The following is a 19,639-nucleotide window of genomic DNA, read 5'->3' as shown; positions in this document are numbered from 1 at the left end:
ATGAAGTGAGCTGTAGCTCACGAAAGCTTAGGCTCAAATAAATTGGTTAGTCTCTAAGGTGCCACAAGTCCTCCTTTTCTTTTCGCGACCTTCACTCAGGTGCTCTGAAGATGGGATTAAACTCTGGCAGCAGGAACTGCCTTTTATGTTGGCCCTGGCAGCACCTCGCCCAAGGGGACCCGGATCCATGACTAGGTGCAACTTTACACCAGCAACTGAAGACGGCTCCTATTGCTACAAAGTCAATTTCAGAGTAACAGCCGTGTTAGTCTGTATCCACAAAAAGAAAAGGAGGACTTGTGGCACCTTAGAGACTAACCAATTTATTTGAGCTCAGGAAAGCTCATGCTCGAATAAATTGGTTAGTCTCTAAGGTGCCACAAGTCCTCCTTTTCTTTTTACAAAGTCAATATCTGCCTGAGTCAGCCCGTGAGCAGCGGCGCCCGGGTTTCCGAGGCAAGTGACCAGCAGCATCGCCGCGGATAAGGGAGGAACCATCAGGGGCAGGGAGCGGCTCGCCCGCTTGTGCTCGTGCACGGGGCCCCCGCTGCCCTGGTCGGAGCCCCCGGGCCGGCCGCTGTGGCCGAGCCTCTCCGGGCGCGTTCCGCTGGGTTTCCTTGCCGCAGGCGGCCGCTGTGTGCCCGGCGCTGGAGCTGGGGAAGCTGCGGGGGCGGAGCGGCCTCCGGGAAACGTGCAGCTCCCGAGGCCTCGCCGGGGCGGCCGCAGGCCCCAGCCCCGCTCACTCGGGGTCAGGCCCCGCGCTCCCGGCATCTCTATAGCCACGAGCCCCGCCTCCCGGGCGGGTCTGCGCGTGACCCGGAACTGAGCCTCGTGGTGCTTCCGGGGTCAGGCCGGCGCGATGGCGGCCGACACGCAGGTGAGTGCGGGGGGCTGGGCCCAGCCGTGGGGCTGGAGGCGGCTCCGGGAGAGGCGCTCCCGCGGGCCGGCCGTGGGGCGGGCTCCGCTCTGGGGCTGTCTGTCTCCGCGGCCCGGTTCCTCAGCTTGGCCGCGCTCGGGCGGCCGCGTCACGGGAGGTGGCGGTGGCTCGCGGGAGCCGGCCCCTGTCAGCGGGAGAAGGGACGTGGCAGTCGCGTCAGCCCCGGCCCTCGCCGGGCGCCGACCCCCAGCCAGCCCCGCGTGCTCTTCCCGAGCAGCCAGCCCGGCCGAGCGCGGGCCCAGCCCCGGGACAGGCCGAATGAGGCCGCGGGTCCCCGGCCGAGCTCGCGCCTGCCCCAGACAGCCTAGGCTCGCGGTGCGAGCCTGGCCCCGCCGCGGAGTCCGGCCCGGCTGCGCAGGGGATCGGAGCAGCCGCGCTGCCTCGCCCCGCGCGGGGAATGGGACGGGAAGCGTTTGTAGAGCGCGACTGTCGCGTCGTCTGTGTCCGTGGGGGATAGGAGTTGTCTGAGCCTCAGAGCCGGCGGGACGAGCCTTTCTCTGCCGCTGGGCCGGGCTCGGCGGGGGCGAAGGTCGGGGTTGGCTCAGCGTTTAACATCAGTGTTAAAAAGGCCCTTATGAAGTTGAAACTTGCTCAGTTTCCAGCAAAAACAATCTGCTGTGGGCACCACCCCAGCCACTGAGACTTTTTGTGGTTCTATGGTTGCCTTGTTGTATCTTTTAAACAAATGTTTCTGTTGCCCTCTAAAAACCTTCACACAAACAGTAGAGGACATTGACCCCTTTTGTAAGGAAACCAATGAAACTGACTATATGGAAATACCTATCAAAAGTATAAAGTGAAAAAATCGATAAATATTTTCTCTAGTTTTCCAGTTTCTTTGGTCTTGACTGGTACTTGGAATGTGAGTAGGTTTAAAAAAATTCAGTAAATGTTCATTTAAAGACAAAAAGGGCTGTCCCTAATACATTGAAAAAAAATATGTACGTAATAAAAATGTATTCCAGTTTAATCACATAGGATATTGCAATAAGACTTGTGCATGTGATCACATGCATGTTCAGCTCTTTTTTAGGTGGAATCAGAACTGCTCCACTGTGTCCGATCCTATTATGTGTCTAACAGCTAATGAAGATTTATCAAGTGGTATGGATTTAGGCTTTAGGAACAGGAGAGTGAGTTCTGTCCATATTGCTGTGAAATTATAAATAGCTGTGATGTGCAGAAGAGTGACAACCATACAGTTCTTAGCTCATTTGTTACAATATTTTCCTCTTTTCTCTATATGCTTATGGTGATGCACTTTTCATTATTTTATGGAGGTTGCTTCAGAGAGCCCCTCCAAAGTCAGGTCTTATCTGGCTTGATATGTATGTTTAGACTTCACTTTTTCATGGACCTTTTTTCTTGTGTAATTTACTAACACATGTTTGTCTATATACATCTTAATAAAAAGAACAACCAGTGGTGCATGAGACTTTTGCACAGTGACTCCTCGTCACCGAAATGGTGTGAATGATAAAAACTGCTCATTCCCTAAGTTAGTGGATAAATTGGGAACAACTGGAATATAATGCAGATTTAAAATTATCCCAAGCCTCTGAAAACAGAGGTGTATTCCTTGTAAATGGCTGTCACACCTATATATGGTCAATCAGCATCAGTACCTACTAGACATCTTGGATTTGTCTTTAACAATGGAAAGTTTTCTCTAAAATAGTTGCTCACATGTTCGTACCTTAACTGGTAGGCTGACGAACAGTTAATATTGCTGACAACCATCTCTCAACAAATTCTGCAGGTTGCTAGCCAGATTTACCCTACCCTTTGCCCATCCTTGGAGAGAGGCACAAGGATTGGGATGGCTGAGTTGGAGGAAAGGGGAGGTAGGAATTTCCTGGAAATTTCAGTCAGCAATTTTGAGGGGTCTCTTGCACACGGACAAAAGCTTCATTGAGATCAATGGAGGCAGTTCATACTTCTCAAGAGCAAATCCTGCCATTTCCATGCATATGAAGGAACCTTTTATTACAAAACCAATGGAGCTTTGCTTTGGAGGAGATGGATCAGGATTTGAGGAGTCCATGGAGGGCATGTGTTCCTGGGAGTGCAGGGCACAGTTCAGTTGGGCTCCCTGTGTGCCCCAGTATAACAGGGGCTTTGGATGGTGGATCAAGGCATCTCCACCTATGCTGTGGAGATACAGGCAGTATGGAGGCTATTCCAGCTTTGAAGTTGAAGTACTGTACATGAAGCATTTTAGGACTGCTCAGTCCGTGTGCTGGGTTGGGATTTTATATTTAGGTGGTTCTCATGCATCTACTGTTTCAGGTTGTCTGCAGGAAATTGACACTACATCAGTTGCTACTTGCCACCAGATGTGCCAAGCCCTGCTGTCAGCCTAGAACAAATTTTTTTTCATGCATGTTTTACAAAACTTTAATAATGTTTTAATATATTTAAAAATTAAGGAAACAGATTATTACTGGGTTTGGGATTTAAACATTCTCCTGCAGTGTTTTCAGTCCAGACATCACAACATGGTGCTAGTGCATGAAAACTGAAAAGTGAAACTGATTATACACCAAAGTGAAATTGAGTGGTCTAGTTCCACTTCTGAAGCTGGGTTAGGTGTAAAAAGTAAACAGACAGCATAAATGGTGTAAAGTAAATTACTGAAAGAAAACATTTAACAATCTAATTTCCACTTGTGTGGTAACATAGGAAAGAGTTTTTTTTATAAACAGGATGTGACTTTTTAAACCTGATAGACATTTCAGTTTAAAAGGAGACTAACCTACACAAACTCCATGAACATGTGACAGGTGTCTGTTAAGGTACAATGAAAAACCTTTCACTTGTTATTCCTCTTACGTAATTTCATAACAATTGACAATGTGAAATACTCAATATATGAAATTAAGCCTGCAGCATAGACTGTCTCATGGAGGAAGCTCCCCTTAAATGAGTGAGTGAGTGCAGTCTAGGGAGGGATCTCAAACTCAAATCACCATGGGGGCCATATGAGGACTAGTACATTGTCCTGAGGGCTGCATCTCTGACACCCACTGCCCGGCCCCGCCCCTGCCCCACCTCTTCCCGTTCCAACCTGTTCTCCAAAGTCCCCTTCCCCAAATCCCCGCCCCTGCCCCGCCTCTTCTCCGCTTCCTCCCCTGAGTGTGGGGCTCCTCCCTCCTGGAAAAAGCTAAGCGCTGCCAAACAGTTGTTTGGCAGTGGGAAGTGCCTGGAGGTAGGCAGAGGAGCGGGGACGCAGGGAGCAGGGGGGAGGAGAGTGTGGCGGCCTGCAGGAAATAACTCCGGGGAGGGTGCGAGGAGCTTGGTGGGCCGCAGGAAATAACCCTGTGGGCTGTGTGTTTGACCCTGGTCTAGGGGCTAAAGTGCACCACTGGAAAGCAAAAGATCTGCATTCTATTCTGTTGCAAATTTTTTAAACTTTAAAGTCACATGTAGTAGGCAATTGATTTTTCCAGTTCCTTGAGTGATTCACATGAGACATTGCATTGTAAATATAGTCTGTCCACTTTATAAAAGGGTAATTGGAGACTAATGGTAGTGTATATTACTGAGTGAGGATGCAGTGCCACATAAGAAGGTTGAAAATCAGAGAAAGGTCATCCTACTGTATATATGAAAGAGATTTTGAATTATCAAACGAGTAGAGGAGCGTCACTTTGTATGAGACTCTAATGATTCTTTCTTTTCATGGATACAGGCAGGAGTTGTTGGCTTGCCAAGTACCATGGTGGTTTGGATGACTGTGTCTAACCACACCGGTCAGTTAGTAAGAGGAGTTGGCTGTCTGCAAAAGAGCACATTCTCCCTTCCCGGTGCTTCTGTTTGTTTTGGTTGTGCAGTCCATATGTTGATGGTGACAAGAGAGTGATAACTTTTTTTTGTATGAATGGCTGTTTTAGGTTTCTGATACACTGAAGAGGTTTGCTGTAAAAGTGACCACAGCCAGTGTGAAGGAGCGAAGAGAGATACTTAATGAACTGGGAAGATGTGTCACTGGGCAAGGTACTTGTATTTCATCTATTTAAAGCATTTGTTTGCTATTTCTTTCACAGAGAGTGTGGAATGGGTTTAGGCATGTGCTAAAGCAACGTCTCCCAAACTTCATTGGTTCACATACCACCTTCTGAAAAAATCATGGAGTGAATGGATGAAACATCAAGCTCATGTACCATCAGTGGTCCATTTACCACAGTTTGGAAACCCCTGCAGTGCATTTCATTTTAAAAGACCGGTGAAATATTTGTCCCTTTTTTGAGGCCTTAGGGCTGTAGGCATTGGACTATGTGCTTTCCCTTTAAGCAATTCTAACAGTTGTGTGTCTGTGTCTGTGTCTGTATATATGTATACACAAGTACAAGGAGACATGAACCTTTAGCATGGCTTGCTGGTCCTGGAGATTTTGCCCGATTTTTCTGTTCTGCCCCTCTCCTCCTAAATAGCTCTGAACACCAACAGACCGTGATGTTATTCATAAGGAAAGACCACAGGCTCAGTTCAGTGGCAAAGACGCTCGGCCAGGTATATTGTTGACAAAGCACGGTACTAGTGTCCCATAGGAGCTACAGGTACGTTAACATGTATGCCTGCAACAAGGCAGCTGCTCAGTCCGCGCACCAGGATGCAGTCCCCTCGGCAAGTACAAAGTTGCCTTTCCTATGCCTTTCCCCTTTTATACATTGATACAAACAAGTTACCTATTGCACTCCATATGGTTTTCGTTACTGTCCTGTACCTTGTGCCTGCTAGTTCAAACAAAACATCCCCATCCGTTACCTTGTCATCCCATCCTTTTCTTACGAGAGTCTGTGTGTTCCTGTCCCGTCTCCTAGGAATGTGTTTATGCCGTTATTTGAGAACACTGTACCATCCTCTCAGGTCAGGAGTGTGTTTACTTGGTGTGCTGCTATTTTGCCAAGGCCAGACCACTCTGGTTCATAGCCTTTGGTTATTTATTTATGCGTAGGATTCCAGCAAAGCCAAAAACAGGTATCTCAGATGAGAAGTGAAGATGTAAAGTGGTATTCCTGATTATTACATATTCCCATTGTAGAGGTGTCCTGGCAGATTTTTGTGAGATCAAATAAATTTTGCTGAGATGAAATTGCAGGAGTGATTTAAATTTAGTTTCTCCACTTTGTTTTAACATGTTGTGTAGTGTAGTGTTGTTTTGTACTTTTAAACAGCTGCTGTGAACTACCCCAGAGGTGGCTGTTTTTCAGTGTTGACTGAAATGTTTCCTTTTTACATGAAGTTCATTGGAATCCTTTGAGGTGTAAAGGTGTTCTGTAAATGTGATGATAGTATTACTGGGCATGATAGCATGCCTCTTCTGAAAGGTGAATAAATAACTTCCAAAATGGTCCTGATCTAAGAGCAAGCAACCTATAGCTGATTACTCATCTGGGTCTGCCCTGTGGCATAACTCTGCCCCGCTGAGTCTGACCATAGTGAAAATGTATTCTCTACATTTGGAAAAAGGTAACTAAGAGGGTGATGAGGAAACATGCAGCAACAATTTTTGTATCTTGTTCAGCGTAGACATAAGAAAAGAGGACGAGGAATGAAAATATAAAGGTTAAATCCTTCGGCAGATACTCATAAAATATTTGTGGACACTGAGATGCGGAGGGAGCCCTGTTTGATGCTGATGTCCAGTTGGTTTCACTCAAACTAGTGTTACCATATTTCATGTAGGAGGCTGGATCTTATATTATGCTTCTTGATTACAAAGCAAGCCTAGAAGTTTTAACTTGCTCTCTACAAATGATTAAGGACCTGATCCAGAGCTCATTGAAGTTGATGGAAAGACTTCCTTTGTATCTATGCATTCTATATCTGGTCCTAAGGTTGAATGTTTGTCTCAGCCATAGCTTTTAGGGTTTTTTGTATAAAATCATGCTCTTTATCACCCTGGTCAGTCTTTTACTAAATAAGACTCCTCCATGAATCATTACTGCAAACGTAGCTTTATATCTGTGCAGAGTAGTGGAGTATGGGATTTTCAAATGCTCTTAAATAATTTAAAATGCATTTATGATTGAAAATGAGGGGGTTTTTTTTTGTGTGGTGGTGGGTTGTTTTAAAAAAAAATACGATATTTATTTGACTTTTCTCACACTCTCCCATGGCAAACAATTTAATATTCAAGTATTGTGTGCTCTGATTTTTTCCCCACTTCTAAAAATTGAAATTCTGATTCCCATTTTTTTTTGGGTCATGACAGTCAATCAGCCTTGGGCCCTGGTCCTGCAAACACTCACACACATGCTTAACTTAACTGCTGTGAATAGTTTCAGTGGAATCAGTGGGACTACTCACAGTAGTAAAAGGAAGCATGTGCATTTTTTCAGGATTGGGGCCTTAGTGATGATTCCCAAATAAACACTTTGGAATCCAATTTATTTCAGATCTGCCAGAGAGTGTGGTTAAAGGCCTTTGCAAACTATTCTGCCTCACCCTGCATCGTTACAGGTGAGTACGTGGGGCTGGGAAGGCTACATATCTGGTAGTTGTACTTGACTGTAGTATCTTCCATATGGAAATAGTGTTGATGTGGAGTGTAGTATATAGAGAGATTTGTCATAAAAAATGCTGTCCAGTAATGTCGGCCCAACATTTAGAATCTGTAGAAAAACAAGTTTTATAACACCTAATAACAAAAATTCATCTTTTCAAATTAAAAACAAATTCAGATCTTGATCCTGAAAATCACTGTGCATGAGTGCATCCCTTTGCCCTTGCAGAGCTCCGTGAGTTGCAGGATCGGGCTGAGCAATTTTCGGTTAGATTTAAAATGTGGTCTGTAGAAAAGAAGTGGTTGAAACCCCCCCTTGGGCCTATCCAGAATTAATTGTTAATCTTGTGTCATGGGATGAGAATTGTTGTGGTGGTCCTCTGGTCAGGTCAGGCTGTGTGTTGAGGTAGGATATGGGGCATTCTGCCATGCGTGTAGATGATACAGAACCTTCTTCACCTGTTGGAACGGTAAAGATATACTGGCTGTTGGCCAGACTGATGAGAAGAGGAAGCAGAACCCTGTGTGTGGAATCTAGAATTTAATATCTGAAACACTGACAAGATTTGTAACATTTACAGAAAATGTTTCCTTTTCTCTATAGAGATGCAGCGTCCCGCAGAGCCCTGCAGTCTGCTCTCCAACAGCTTGCAGAGTCTCAGCCAGAAGCAACTGCAAAAAACCTTCTGCAATCCCTGCAGTCTTTAGGGATCAGTGGCAAGGCTGGAGTTCCAAGGTGACGGCTGACTGCTATTCCCGTTGCTGTGCATGAAACCATTTCATGAAATACTGCCAGTCAGCTTCTTGCATCCAGAATTGAAGCTTTACCACTGAGAGGGGTTAACTCTTACTTTTGCAAGCAGAATTAGGGAAAGTTGATAGTTCGTATTTTATTCTCATTTACTACGTCAACCATCTTGCCATAGAAGCAACATCATTTCCAAGAAGGTGACTCAGAAACTTCTGCCGAAGCCTGTTTCGACTCTGATTGGAGAGTACTGCGGCTAGTACTTCTTTATGCAGACGAAGCACACTGAATGCCCATTGGGAAGGGAGAGGCTTCGTTCTAGTGAAATTCAGATAGCAGGGTTGGGCTGGATTACAGTTTCCTTTCAGTAGCCTTCAAATACAGGACGACTTGTTTTAAGCTGCTTTATCAAGGAGTGACCAGGAAAGGGACACTTGTTCAGCTATTTAATTTCAAGATATTATTATAGACATTCTTAGCTTTGGTACCTTAATCTGCTTTGGGTTGGTTCTCTGGTGCAGGGGTAATCAATAGGTAGACCGTGTTTTAGATTCAGTTCTAAAACACTTTATTGCTGTTATATTACAGTAGCAACCAGAGATTCCAGTTAGGGAATGGGTCCAGAAGGCCAGAAGTGACCATTATGATTGAGCAAGACCTCTAGCATAACACAGACCACAGAACTTCACCCTGTGATTCCTGCATCAAGCCCAATAACTAGGGATTTGAATTAGAGTATTTTTAGAAAAAATGTCCAATCTCGATTTATCCATGTAATGTTGTATTTACCCCTCTAGTTACTGTCTGGCAGCAGCTGGTTCTTAAGGGACTCCAATCCTATTATTGTCTATAAGGATGTTGGCTATGACATTGTACCTTGAAGGAGAGAGAGGTCAAATGGGGGTATGATTTTTTGAGCTCTGACAGACATGTGAAGGATTCATCTTCTGCCATCACCTTGGGAGAGAGCTGAGGATTACAACAGAGATAGGAAATAGATCTGGCACAAATCAGAAATAAGGGTATTGTGCCAAAGTGGCTGAGGGTAAATGATAAGTGAGTGGTCATTCAGTAATCTGAGAAGTGCAGTCCAGTCTGCCTACAGAAGAGAGCAACTGATGAGAAGGCTGGGTTACTTGCAGCCCACAGTTTCAACTTGCAAAATGTTTGCCTCTCCCTTCTGTACTGGCCTTAGGGATCTCCACAGATCTTAGGGATCTTTCTCATATTGTGGTTTGACATCCCCAGAAGGCAAGGTTTGGCCTTTTGATGTGTTGTTCAGAGGATTCTGAATGTTTAAAGTGTGCTAATTAGTGGTGCTGAGAAATGATTTAAAACCTGAGACTTCAGCTGTTTTTCTCCAGTGAAGATGCTTCACTAACAAGGTGACAAATTCCAGTTTGGGCATAATAATGTGTGTGTCCTGGGTTAATAACACTGAGCAATATCCCTGGAACTACAGACTCACTCCTTTTCCCCTTTCTATGGCAGTAAGAGCAGTGGATCTGCAGCTTTGCTGGCTCTCTCCTGGATTTGTTTGCTTGTGCGCATAGTCTTCCCAACACGTGACAAGAGAGAAGGAGAAACATGGAAAAAGCTGGTAGGTACTTTTGTGCTCTGGAAAGGTATCTTGCCCCTCAGGGATAAGGAAGAGTCTTTGAAGTATTGTGTATTTCCAGGCTAATGTGAAGAATCCTGAATGTGACTGTGAGCTCAGTAGTGGTGATTGTAACAGCTGGTGTTACATTAAAACACATCCTTATAGGGCTTTCTCGTCCCTTTGTTTACCCTATACACTTCATATAGTTTTTTGGTCTCCCTTATTCTGGTAAAAGAGGCAGGAGGTATTGAGATTAATAGTCTTGGCTAGAGCCAGGCAAGCTTGCTCTGTACACTTCTGTCTGGCAACAAAACTGGTTCTAGTCTGGGATACCCCCTGGATCTGTTAGCAATGCAGCTGAACCCCAACCTGCAGTATCCTGTGCTGGTCTCATCCTGGGTGTCTCCTAAGCAGGTTGCCAATTATACCACGTTTGGGATGGTGTAAAGAAGCTTTTCACTTTGTTTTTCTCGATTGGTTGGTCTGTCCTGTGGACCTTATTCCTGCCACCTTGGATTGCAGTACCAATTGGAGAGGTGAAACTGCTGTTCTCTTTACAATGCTCACATGAAAATGTATTTGAAATCCTGTTTAAAGTCATTTGTGTTGAGGAAGTTGCTGATAAAGATCCTAGAAGCCTTACTCCAAGTTAGAGTGGACGTTAATTGTTTCTTTCTCAAGTGGTAAGTGTGTGAATGTGTCTTTTCCTATTTCTCTTGGCAGGTGGAAGTTCAGTGTTTGCTTCTATTAGAAGTTCTGGGAGGTTCTCACAAGCATGCAGTGGCTGGAGCTGTGAAGAAATTGAACAGGCTTTGGAAAGAGGTGACACATGGGTTGACACAGTGTGACCTAATTCACTGACTTTTCTAGTGTCACTTGAGTAAATGTATCTTATGGTTCTTCTCAACAGAACCCAGGGCTGGTGGATCAGTACCTGTCTGTCATTCTCAGTCTAGAACCAAACCAGAGCTATGCTGCAATGCTGGGGTTTCTGGTGCAATTCTGCACAAGCCAGAAAGAAATGGATGTTGTTAACAGACACAAGGTAAATAAGAACACTGGCTCCTCTTTCTCCTCCATAATAATCAGAATGATTTTCTATTGGGAAGGGATAGAAATGTTACAGCAAGGCTGGTGCTTTACATCTGTCTGTCTGATAGTAAAGTGAGATTGCTCTGATTAAAGCTCAGGTATCCTGATCTGAGTTATGTTTAGGGAGACCGTTGGCACACCCAGCTCTTCAGTGTATCTCTTGCTTTTAGGGAGATGGCCAAGATGCTTGCTTTCCCTATCTCTGTATCCTGATTTCAGGAATGGAGCTGAGCACCTAGCTCTCTGTGGATTTTGTGTGTTCAGGCTGGCAGATAGGGCAATGAACCATGCTTCCTAGTGGACCTGTGTGTGAGGGAGTGGTAATGGAACTGAAATTCAGCTTGAATGGGACTATGTGTTTTTGGGGGAAAGAAGATGGGGCATGATCTTTGGCTCCCTGCTGGCATTCGGGGAGTGTGAGCAAGTTGTGACATGACTGTAATGGATGTTCTGCTTGTTCAGAGTGCCCTTCTGGATTTCTACATGAAGACCATCGTGATGAGTAAGACAAAACCTCAGAAGCACTTGCTGGTGAGAGACATGTGGCACTGTTTATACTTTTGTCCCAGGTATAAGGTTTGCTGCTGTGCTGGGCGCCTGACTGTGTTCTCTCTGCAGGATAACTGTGCCCCCCTCCTCCGATATGTGACTCACTCTGAATTCAAGGACCTGGTCCTACCAACTCTGCAGAAATCCCTACTGCGGAGCCCTGAGAACGTGATTGAAAGTGAGTCTTCTCTAAAGCAACATGGGGTGGGGGCATGAATAGTTGTTACTTGGAGTTCAGGAGTTGGTATGGGGAATAGGAGAATGCCACCCATTGGACTGTGCTCAGGCAGACTCTTTGCCTGTGAGCTCGGTGGCAGGTTGGCTGGCTCCTATGGGGTGGGTGTGGAGAGGTAGCATTGGTGATATGATCCCAAGTGGCTGGGTGTGTGGTGTCTACTGCTTGCGGGGAACAGACTTTCAGAGCTGAATGTGTAGAATTATTCTGAGTAAATTTGTGCATTGGGAGGCAGTTTCTATGGTTTTCTTTCCATTTCTCATGGCAGCAACTCCTCTCTAATGGTCTCTGACGGCTTGGACTGTGTGAGGTTACTACCAGGCTAGAAGCCAGTTGTTGTTTAACACCATAACTTCTTTTCTGTCCCCAGCAATCTCCTGCTTGCTAGCATCTGTGACTCTTGATCTCAGCCAGTATGCTGTGGACATCGTGAAAGGACTGGCCAGTAAGTGCCATGACCTCTGGATGGGTTGACAGATTCTTAGCAGGACTCCCTACAACTCCGACTGTGCCTGTGTGTTTATGATTGCCATATTGTTAGCGCCATTCTTGACTATGAAGATGTCCTTGTCATTGTGGGTGGGAGGCGATACTGTGAAATGGAATTAAAATATTGCACATTAAACTTTTGAAAAAAATTGGGGTTTCAGTTCTAGCAATCTTATGGCTGCCTGAGGCCTGTTGTGCAAAGTGGTTTAGTAGCAGGACGACGGCTGCTTTTGGGGTAAGGCACAGAACAGGGAATTAAGAGACTTGGCTTCTGTTTCCAGCCTTGCTACAGACTAGCTTTGTGACGCTGGGCAATTCACTTAATTCTGTGTGCCTCAGTATCTCCATTGGTAAAATAGGGAAGTATCATTCCAATCTCACAGAGGAGTGGAGTGTACATTTATTAATGTCTGTAAAATGCTGTAGAACTGTGGAGTTAATAGTAACAATATTGATTATATGCCCTGCCAAAATGGAAGGGAGGAAATTCTCACTTGGCCAGAAGCTAAGGCAGGCCACATGGATTGTACAAAGATGACTCTGCACCCTGTTGAGGAGATGTGCATAGCTCTTGAGTAACTCTTAGCTTGTATATTCCATTTTTAGGTCAATTGAAATCCAACAGTCCACAGCTGATGGATGAGGCAGTGGTGGCATTAAAGAATCTGGCTCGACAATGCAGTGATCCATCGGCTGTGGAGTTGCTGGGGAGACACCTGTTTGCCATCCTGGGGGGTAAGTAACTTATGAGTCAGTCAGTGCAGTTCAGCTGAAGTTTGCTTGCTTTGAGGAGTGTTCCATGTCGTATGTCAGCTGTAAGTTGAATAGAGCCAGCATGATCTGGATCAGATGAAAGGCTGAACAGTTTTCTGGTAAAAAATAGTCTGTCTCTCTCATGGATTTAATGCCCCAGTTAGATTGCTTGCTACCAACTCTCTCACCACCATGTTTTTTGTTGACAGGTTCTGAAGGGAAACTGACGGTTGTGGCTCAGAAGATAAGTGTCCTTTCAGGTAAGGCTCCTGGAAGAAAGTAGAGAGGTTTATTCTACAGTGGAACAGATTTAGCAGAAAGATGAGTACGTGAGCTATCAGTGTCTGGGCTGAGAGCTCCCAGCCCAGTAATTCTTAACCAGCCATGGCTAGAGGGTCTTGGGTGAAGGTACATATTATTGCCTGCAGGCTAATGGCCTTCTGCTGTTTAAGTAGGTTGATGGCTGTTGGTGGCCATTAGAGACCAGTGGAATTCAGAAAGCTTTAAAATGTGTAGCCAAAGAATGAGGATTACGTGGTTGCAGCAATGATTGAAATTTAGAGAGAGGTTCTGCAGGTACAGAACCTGGTGGACAGCTAAATCCAGAACTGGTGCAGCGATGGAGAGAAATTTGGACAGGCAGGGTTGAATAGGATTGAGCTATGATGTGTTGGTTGTAGCCTACATTGTCTGGTTTGCAGTAACTCTTGTAGTAGGGCACAAACCAGGGAGGGTTTTGTCGTTTTAGGAATTGGCAGTTTTAGTCATCATGTGGTTTCTGGATCTTCAAGTCAAGCTCTGAGTGGAACCATGGCTGAACTTTTCATCCCTTTCCTGCAACAAGAAGGTGAGGACACAGTTTTCTTTGTTCTGGATCCTGCCCAGCTTCATTCAAGCCAGAGTAGGATTTTGGTGCAGATCATGTTTAGCTGAAGATCACTCTGAAACACAGCTGTTGAGTTGCTGGATCCTTTGTGTACACCAGGGGTTCTCAAACATCATTGCACTGCGACCCCCTTCCGACAACAAAAATTACTACACGACCCCAGGAGTGGGGACTGAAGCCTGAGCTTGCCCACCTGGGCCCCGCTGCCCTGGCGGGTGTTCCAAAGCTGAAGCTCAAGGGCTTCAGCCCCAGGTTTGGGGGCTTGTAACCTGAACTGTAGCCCTTGGGCTTTGGCTTTGGCCCCGGGGCCCAACAAGTCTACTGCCAGCCCTGGCGACCCCATTAAAACAGGGTTCCGACCCACAGGTTGAGAACCGCTGGAATAGACCCTCATTCTATAGTGATAAAACAGCCTTGTAGAGAAAATATGCTATGTAAGTTCAGTTTGAAGTGTAGCGATGGGTTATCCTTTCCATCACTCCTCAGCATCTTCCTGCTACCTTGTCACTGCATTCGTGGGTTTGAGATAGCTGTGTTGACTTTCTCTGCATTTCTTCCCAGTCCATGAAGGCACTTTGGTACATGCTGTCTCTGTCCTTGCTCTTTGGTGTAATCGGTTCACCACAGAAGTTCCCAAGAAGCTTGTAGAGTGGTTAAAGAAAGCCTTCAGCCTTAAAACCTCTACTTCAGCTGTGAGACATGCCTACCTGCAATGCATGCTAGCCTCTTTCAAAGGTAAACTTTACGATCATAACTCTTACAGTTATGCAGGGGAACAGAAGGGTAATTGAATCTCATTCTTCTAGGTGTAAACTGATCATTGCAGGGATATAGATAGATTCTGTGTGGCAAATTGTTTCTGAAGTAAAGGTCTTCAGAAACCACAAACTTTTGGTGCTCCTTTGAGAATTGCTTTCACTGGCCCTCATCATTGTGGACTCAAAATTTGACTGTAGAGTAACAATCTCTGTAGTCTAAATAAAATATATAATATACGTTTAAATAAATCCACTGTTACTGAGACTGTATAAACCAAAGAGATGATCAGCATTGGTGTAGCTGAACAATAAATGCAAATATTATACAGATACTGTGGAACTGCCTTCATTTTCTCATTGTGAGTGACTGAATTTGGACTTTCTAAGTGAACCCTGCATTTCTGTCTACCAGGAATCTTGTCTATTTTTATGAGGGCAGAAGCAAATACTTTGAGAACTAAATTAGTGACGAGAGCTAGGATCCTGCAATGAGACCCATGTAGGCAAACTCCTGAGGTTGTTGGGGCTTCATCGGGGTGCATGGGTCTGCTTGTGTGCAACTGCTCATGGGATCAGGAATCAAGGCATTAATATTACAAAAATGGAAATTACCCATTCATCTTGTTGATTGTGCCTTTGGTTTGACCTACCTGGCAAACCTTGAGAATTTTTTTTCCAAACAACTGATAAATATGAAGAATATAAAGATATTGATCTCATTCTTGAATTTTTTTTTATGGTTAAAACACTCTTTCTTGACTGACTTCGGAGTTTTGTGGTGATACATATTTGGAAATGTTTCTTTTTGTTTATAGTATTTTGTGTTACATTTTGTTTTGGAAATTTAAAAAGGGTAGGTAGTTTTGAATGTTAATTTAAAGGATATTTAAATTTGAAAGCCAAAGGTAGAATCCTGTGATTTTTTTTTTTGATTGTTTGAGATGAGAGGGGTGCTCACAGACCTTCCAATGAAGTCCGCTTTGCCTTGTTTCAGAAAACGTACTCTGTTCAGGAAACATTCTCTGTCAAATGCAAGGAAACTGGGTGGAATTTGAGTGGATGAGTAATTGTGTAGCATTGGATCAGAATCTTTCACTTGTGAACAGAAATTCAGAGAGAGAAGGCAACATGCTCCTGAGGAGGGAGGAGTGGGGAAGTGCCTCTGTTTGCCGTGGCTTAAAATTTAATTACAGTGGTGATGTAAGGAACTAGAGTCCTTTTGGCAGATTATCTGTTCTGGAGATGTAGACTTTTCCCAATGGTCTCTCTAGTTCATTTCCATAACTGGATTTGTGACAACAGAAGAGCTGTTAGAATCTTTCAGTGTAGATCCAGGAAGTCCACCTTCTCTTGCCTCTTATCTCTTCCTGTTTCCTCAGGCGACACGTTATTACAGGCAATGGACTTATTACCAATGCTTATCCAGACAGTGGAAAAGTCTGCATCTCAAAGTACACAGGTTTCCATGGTAACGGAAGGAGTTGCTTCTGCTTTGCTGATCTGTAGGATGTCTTTGGCTGATGCACTAACTGGTAAGAGCCCACAAATGAACAAGTTACCAGGACAGTGACAGTGGATTTGTGATATATGTCATATTCTTAGTCTGTTTGTTGCTTCCTCATAGAGAATCCTTGTCCGTTTGTAAGCTAGTTAAAGTATAAACCATGGTAAGATTTATCCCATGTGGAGCTAATGCAGGCAGATCTCATGTAACTGAGACTACGCAGAATTCTTACTGTGCCATAGCTGTGAAAATCCCAGCCTCCGGTGCCTTAGTTGGTGCAGCATGCCTTTTTAGTGGTCTGTCTTCGTACAGAAAATCTTCATGTAGGTGTTTAAATTCCCATAATTCTTGACTGAGGCATTGATTAAACCAGCATTAAGAACATCCTTTTTCTTTTGTAACACTTTTTCTCTTTCTTTGGAGCGTGGTGGGATTGGAAACTTGGGAAATGATCCTCTAAAGAAGTAGCTGGGGACGCCACCATCCATTAGAGTAGCAAAGGTTATATGCTTCCAATTAAATACTGCCACCAAAGCCTCTTTCCAAGAACTGTCCAAACCCAGGTATCTGCTAGGGCAAAACTCCTCTATTCAGCTTCCTCCCCTTCAATATTTGGATCACTTGGAAGACTTGTCCTCGGAAAGTCTGGATGAGACAGAGATGCATGTGTAAATGGGGCTTTCTAGTTCTTGTAATCTCTTGGTTCATAAGTAAATGTCTGTAGTAGAAAGTGCTGTTGTAACAGGGCTGTGGGTGGGTGTGTAGGCGGTATACATTCTGCGATAGCGGAAAGTTGTGGTAGCTTTATACCTGAAGAGCAGTGAAGGTAGAGAACCCCAATTTAAGAGACAGGATTGAACTATGTTTCAATGAAAGAAGTAATTGCATGGTAAATCTGGCCTTATTTTGAGTTACCTTGATGGAAGAATCTCTCTCTCACTCAGAGTCCAAGCTGAGTGGTTTCTGGCAGCTGATTCTAGATGAGAAAAAGCAAATATTCACTTCTGAGAAGTTCTTGCAGTCTGCATCAGAGGAAGGTGAGTTGTTAAATGTGATCAGAGTTCATTCGTACATAGCCAGTTCCTGTTTAATCCTGTTATTTGGGACTTTACAAGAGCTTCTGCTGCTTATTAGCCATATTGTCTGACACTCACAGGGTCAGATTTCAAACTAAAGTGAACAGACTGCTCTCTCAAAGGGCCTATCTAGCCTACTGATGATCCTCTTTTAATGTGAATTTGTTGGTTACCGATTACTTTGAAACACCTTGTGAAGTGTCTAGATTAGCATTTAACAAATGTTGTTCCATGACGGAAATAATTGTGGAGTATCTAGAGCAGTCATAGATTATCACAAATTTTAGTTTAGAGAAACCCAAAGGGTGAGGTCTGGTGGAGGAAAGCAAAAAAAGGGAGAAGTAGTGGTGTGTTGGGAAAGAAAATGTATGGGAGAAAGAGAGAGACTTGTGGAGGAGGAATAATCTGGGAGACAGAAAATCTGTTGCGCTATAAATTATAGTGAGTGCTGTCTCCATTTTGTCCTCCAATGTTCAAAATGAGTTAAAAAGATTTAAAAGAAAAATTAACAGAACGTGTCCAGAAAAACATGACCTTTTCAATCAAAATATTTGAAAATGAGCTGAGTAATTAGTTCTCAAAGTGATTTTATGAGTGCAGAGCTTTGAAGATGTAAATCTTCCTAAATTTGTAGTAGTATTATTTCTCCTTTACTCACCATGATCGCAGTTCAGGAGTCAGAGTTCTCCTTTTCTCCTGATGACATTAGTGTTGCTGAAAGATGTTGTGCTCGTCATCTTGTTCCTGTTGAGAGCAGAGCTATGCACACAACAACTCTATGAACATGGCGGTCACGAACAAGGTGCTAGTGTTGTTTCCCTGACTAGTATGGACAGGGATTTTTTTCTCAAGACAATGATAGCAAAACAGTATTACAGAGATGTGATGATAGCCAGGGCGCATGTGTTCTGTGCTGCTGCAGAATCCACCCTTTACTATAAAATTATGCTTCAGAATCTAAGCTTTCATTTAAAAGAAGAAGTTTCCTGCTCTCGCTGTTGTGAAGGAAACTTTGGAAACACTAACAGAGATCCTCCTGAGTCTGCAGACAACCTGAAATACTATCCCTCAGATACTTGAACAGCCACTGTTAATTGCAATTACATTTTAACTCTGGAGCCTAACGCTGACAGTGTGAGTGACCAATTGTTAAATGTTTCACTACAGATTAAGTAAGCAGAAAGAGCCAACTAAGTTACTTAACAATACCAAATCATTTCCGGTGACTTTCTGGTTGCCAAAAAGCCCCACTTTCCCCTTATCCAAGTGCCGAAACCTTCAGCGTCTCTCAACATCTTCCATCATGCAGCTATATGTTGTTGAGACAAAAACCAGGGGCATGCTGAAAAAGAGAATCTGAGGATGGCCTAAATTAAGTAGCACAGACTATTGTAGCAATAGTAGTATATGCTCATTTTTGAATGAAGCTGCACCAGAATGCTACAGATACTAGGGCGTTGCTGCAGAATTTAGGTCCATCATGTCGCAGGGTACACAAGATCTTGTCTGTAGCCCAGTTTCTATAACCCGGTATCAGACAAAAATTGTCCCCACTCACATTGCTCGGAGGAATCATGCTAGACCCCTGCTAGTAACAGTCCTGTTCAGTTACATTTGGTACTTCCAGTATGGACAAAATCTTAGTTGCTTGTGATACTGTTACCCCTTACACAGGATCAGTAGAGGATGTTTCTTGGCAGCTATGGAAGGATCGGTTTTTCAGATATGTTGTTCTGAAGTGTCCTGTGTACTCTTTGTCTGCTCATAGGTTAAGATCCAGCCTCTTTAAACCCACAGTAAGTAAGCCCTCACGCTGTTTCTTATGTGTCTTGTGTTTCTCTACAGCCATGTGCACGGTATTGCAGCTGACCGAGCGCCTCCTCTTGGATCATGCACATCGGCTCCCTGAAAATAAAGTTCAGTACGTAGAAATTGTCTGTTTTAATTGGATGCAGTTAACTTGCTGAAATATTAACGCAGGCAGTGGAGAGGGAGGTCTTGGGACTTTACACAGAGAGGCTGGACTTTTTGTATCTACATGTCTGAATGTTCTGCCTGACTAGCTCCCTTGCTGAACTTGTTTCTCTCTGTTTTCAGACAGTATCACCGAGCCCTTGTTGCAGTACTGCTGAGCCGGAACTGGCATGTTCGTAGGCATGCCCAGAAGACGGTTAGGAAACTCTTGTCCTCACTTGGAGGGTACAAGTTGGCCTATGGGATCTTGGAGGAGCTGAAAACAGTTCTCAAGTCTCATAAGGTGAATGATCACCAGGTCTATTCCCTTGCCACTAGTTTCTAGTGTCATGCAGATTTAGCCTCTGTAATCCCTTTGCTATTAGTGTTGCTGCACAACATGATGTCAAAACCAGAATTTTGGCTTTATAAAGGATGTTGTGTTAATGATCCCACATAACACCACTCCTTCCTTACTAGACTTCCATAAGGTGTCCAGGACCTTTCAGGTGATTTCTTTCCTTGTGATCCCAGTTGTCCTCATTATCCCT

The 19,639-nt window shown here is 44.3% G+C and overlaps 1 protein-coding gene across 2 annotated transcripts in view; it reads left to right on the top strand.

Moving 5' to 3' along the window:
- The first annotated feature begins 853 nt into the window (after nt 1-853).
- Nucleotides 854-19,639, top strand: part of GCN1 (GCN1 activator of EIF2AK4) — a 66,056-nt gene continuing 47,270 nt past the window's right edge. The window contains exons 1-18 of one of the 2 annotated variants that reach the window (XM_077835490.1): nt 854-877; nt 4,831-4,933; nt 7,339-7,402; nt 8,050-8,181; nt 9,685-9,793; nt 10,517-10,615; nt 10,704-10,838; nt 11,348-11,416; nt 11,504-11,612; nt 12,040-12,114; nt 12,765-12,893; nt 13,121-13,171; nt 13,660-13,758; nt 14,359-14,532; nt 15,935-16,087; nt 17,004-17,096; nt 18,981-19,056; nt 19,233-19,392. In XM_077835490.1, coding sequence (XP_077691616.1) covers nt 860-877; nt 4,831-4,933; nt 7,339-7,402; nt 8,050-8,181; nt 9,685-9,793; nt 10,517-10,615; nt 10,704-10,838; nt 11,348-11,416; nt 11,504-11,612; nt 12,040-12,114; nt 12,765-12,893; nt 13,121-13,171; nt 13,660-13,758; nt 14,359-14,532; nt 15,935-16,087; nt 17,004-17,096; nt 18,981-19,056; nt 19,233-19,392 — 1,848 coding nt within the window. In that variant the 5' untranslated portion in view covers nt 854-859. Of the gene's footprint in view, nt 878-4,684; nt 4,690-4,830; nt 4,934-7,338; nt 7,403-8,049; nt 8,182-9,684; nt 9,794-10,516; nt 10,616-10,703; nt 10,839-11,347; nt 11,417-11,503; nt 11,613-12,039; nt 12,115-12,764; nt 12,894-13,120; nt 13,172-13,659; nt 13,759-14,358; nt 14,533-15,934; nt 16,088-17,003; nt 17,097-18,980; nt 19,057-19,232; nt 19,393-19,639 lie in introns of those variants that run through there. The other variant, XM_077835491.1, reaches the window with a different exon arrangement.

This window comes from Eretmochelys imbricata, chromosome 15 (genome assembly GCF_965152235.1).
Source record: "Eretmochelys imbricata isolate rEreImb1 chromosome 15, rEreImb1.hap1, whole genome shotgun sequence".
Classification (NCBI taxonomy): domain Eukaryota; kingdom Metazoa; phylum Chordata; order Testudines; family Cheloniidae; genus Eretmochelys; species Eretmochelys imbricata.
This window is presented reverse-complemented; position numbering and strand designations above follow the sequence as displayed.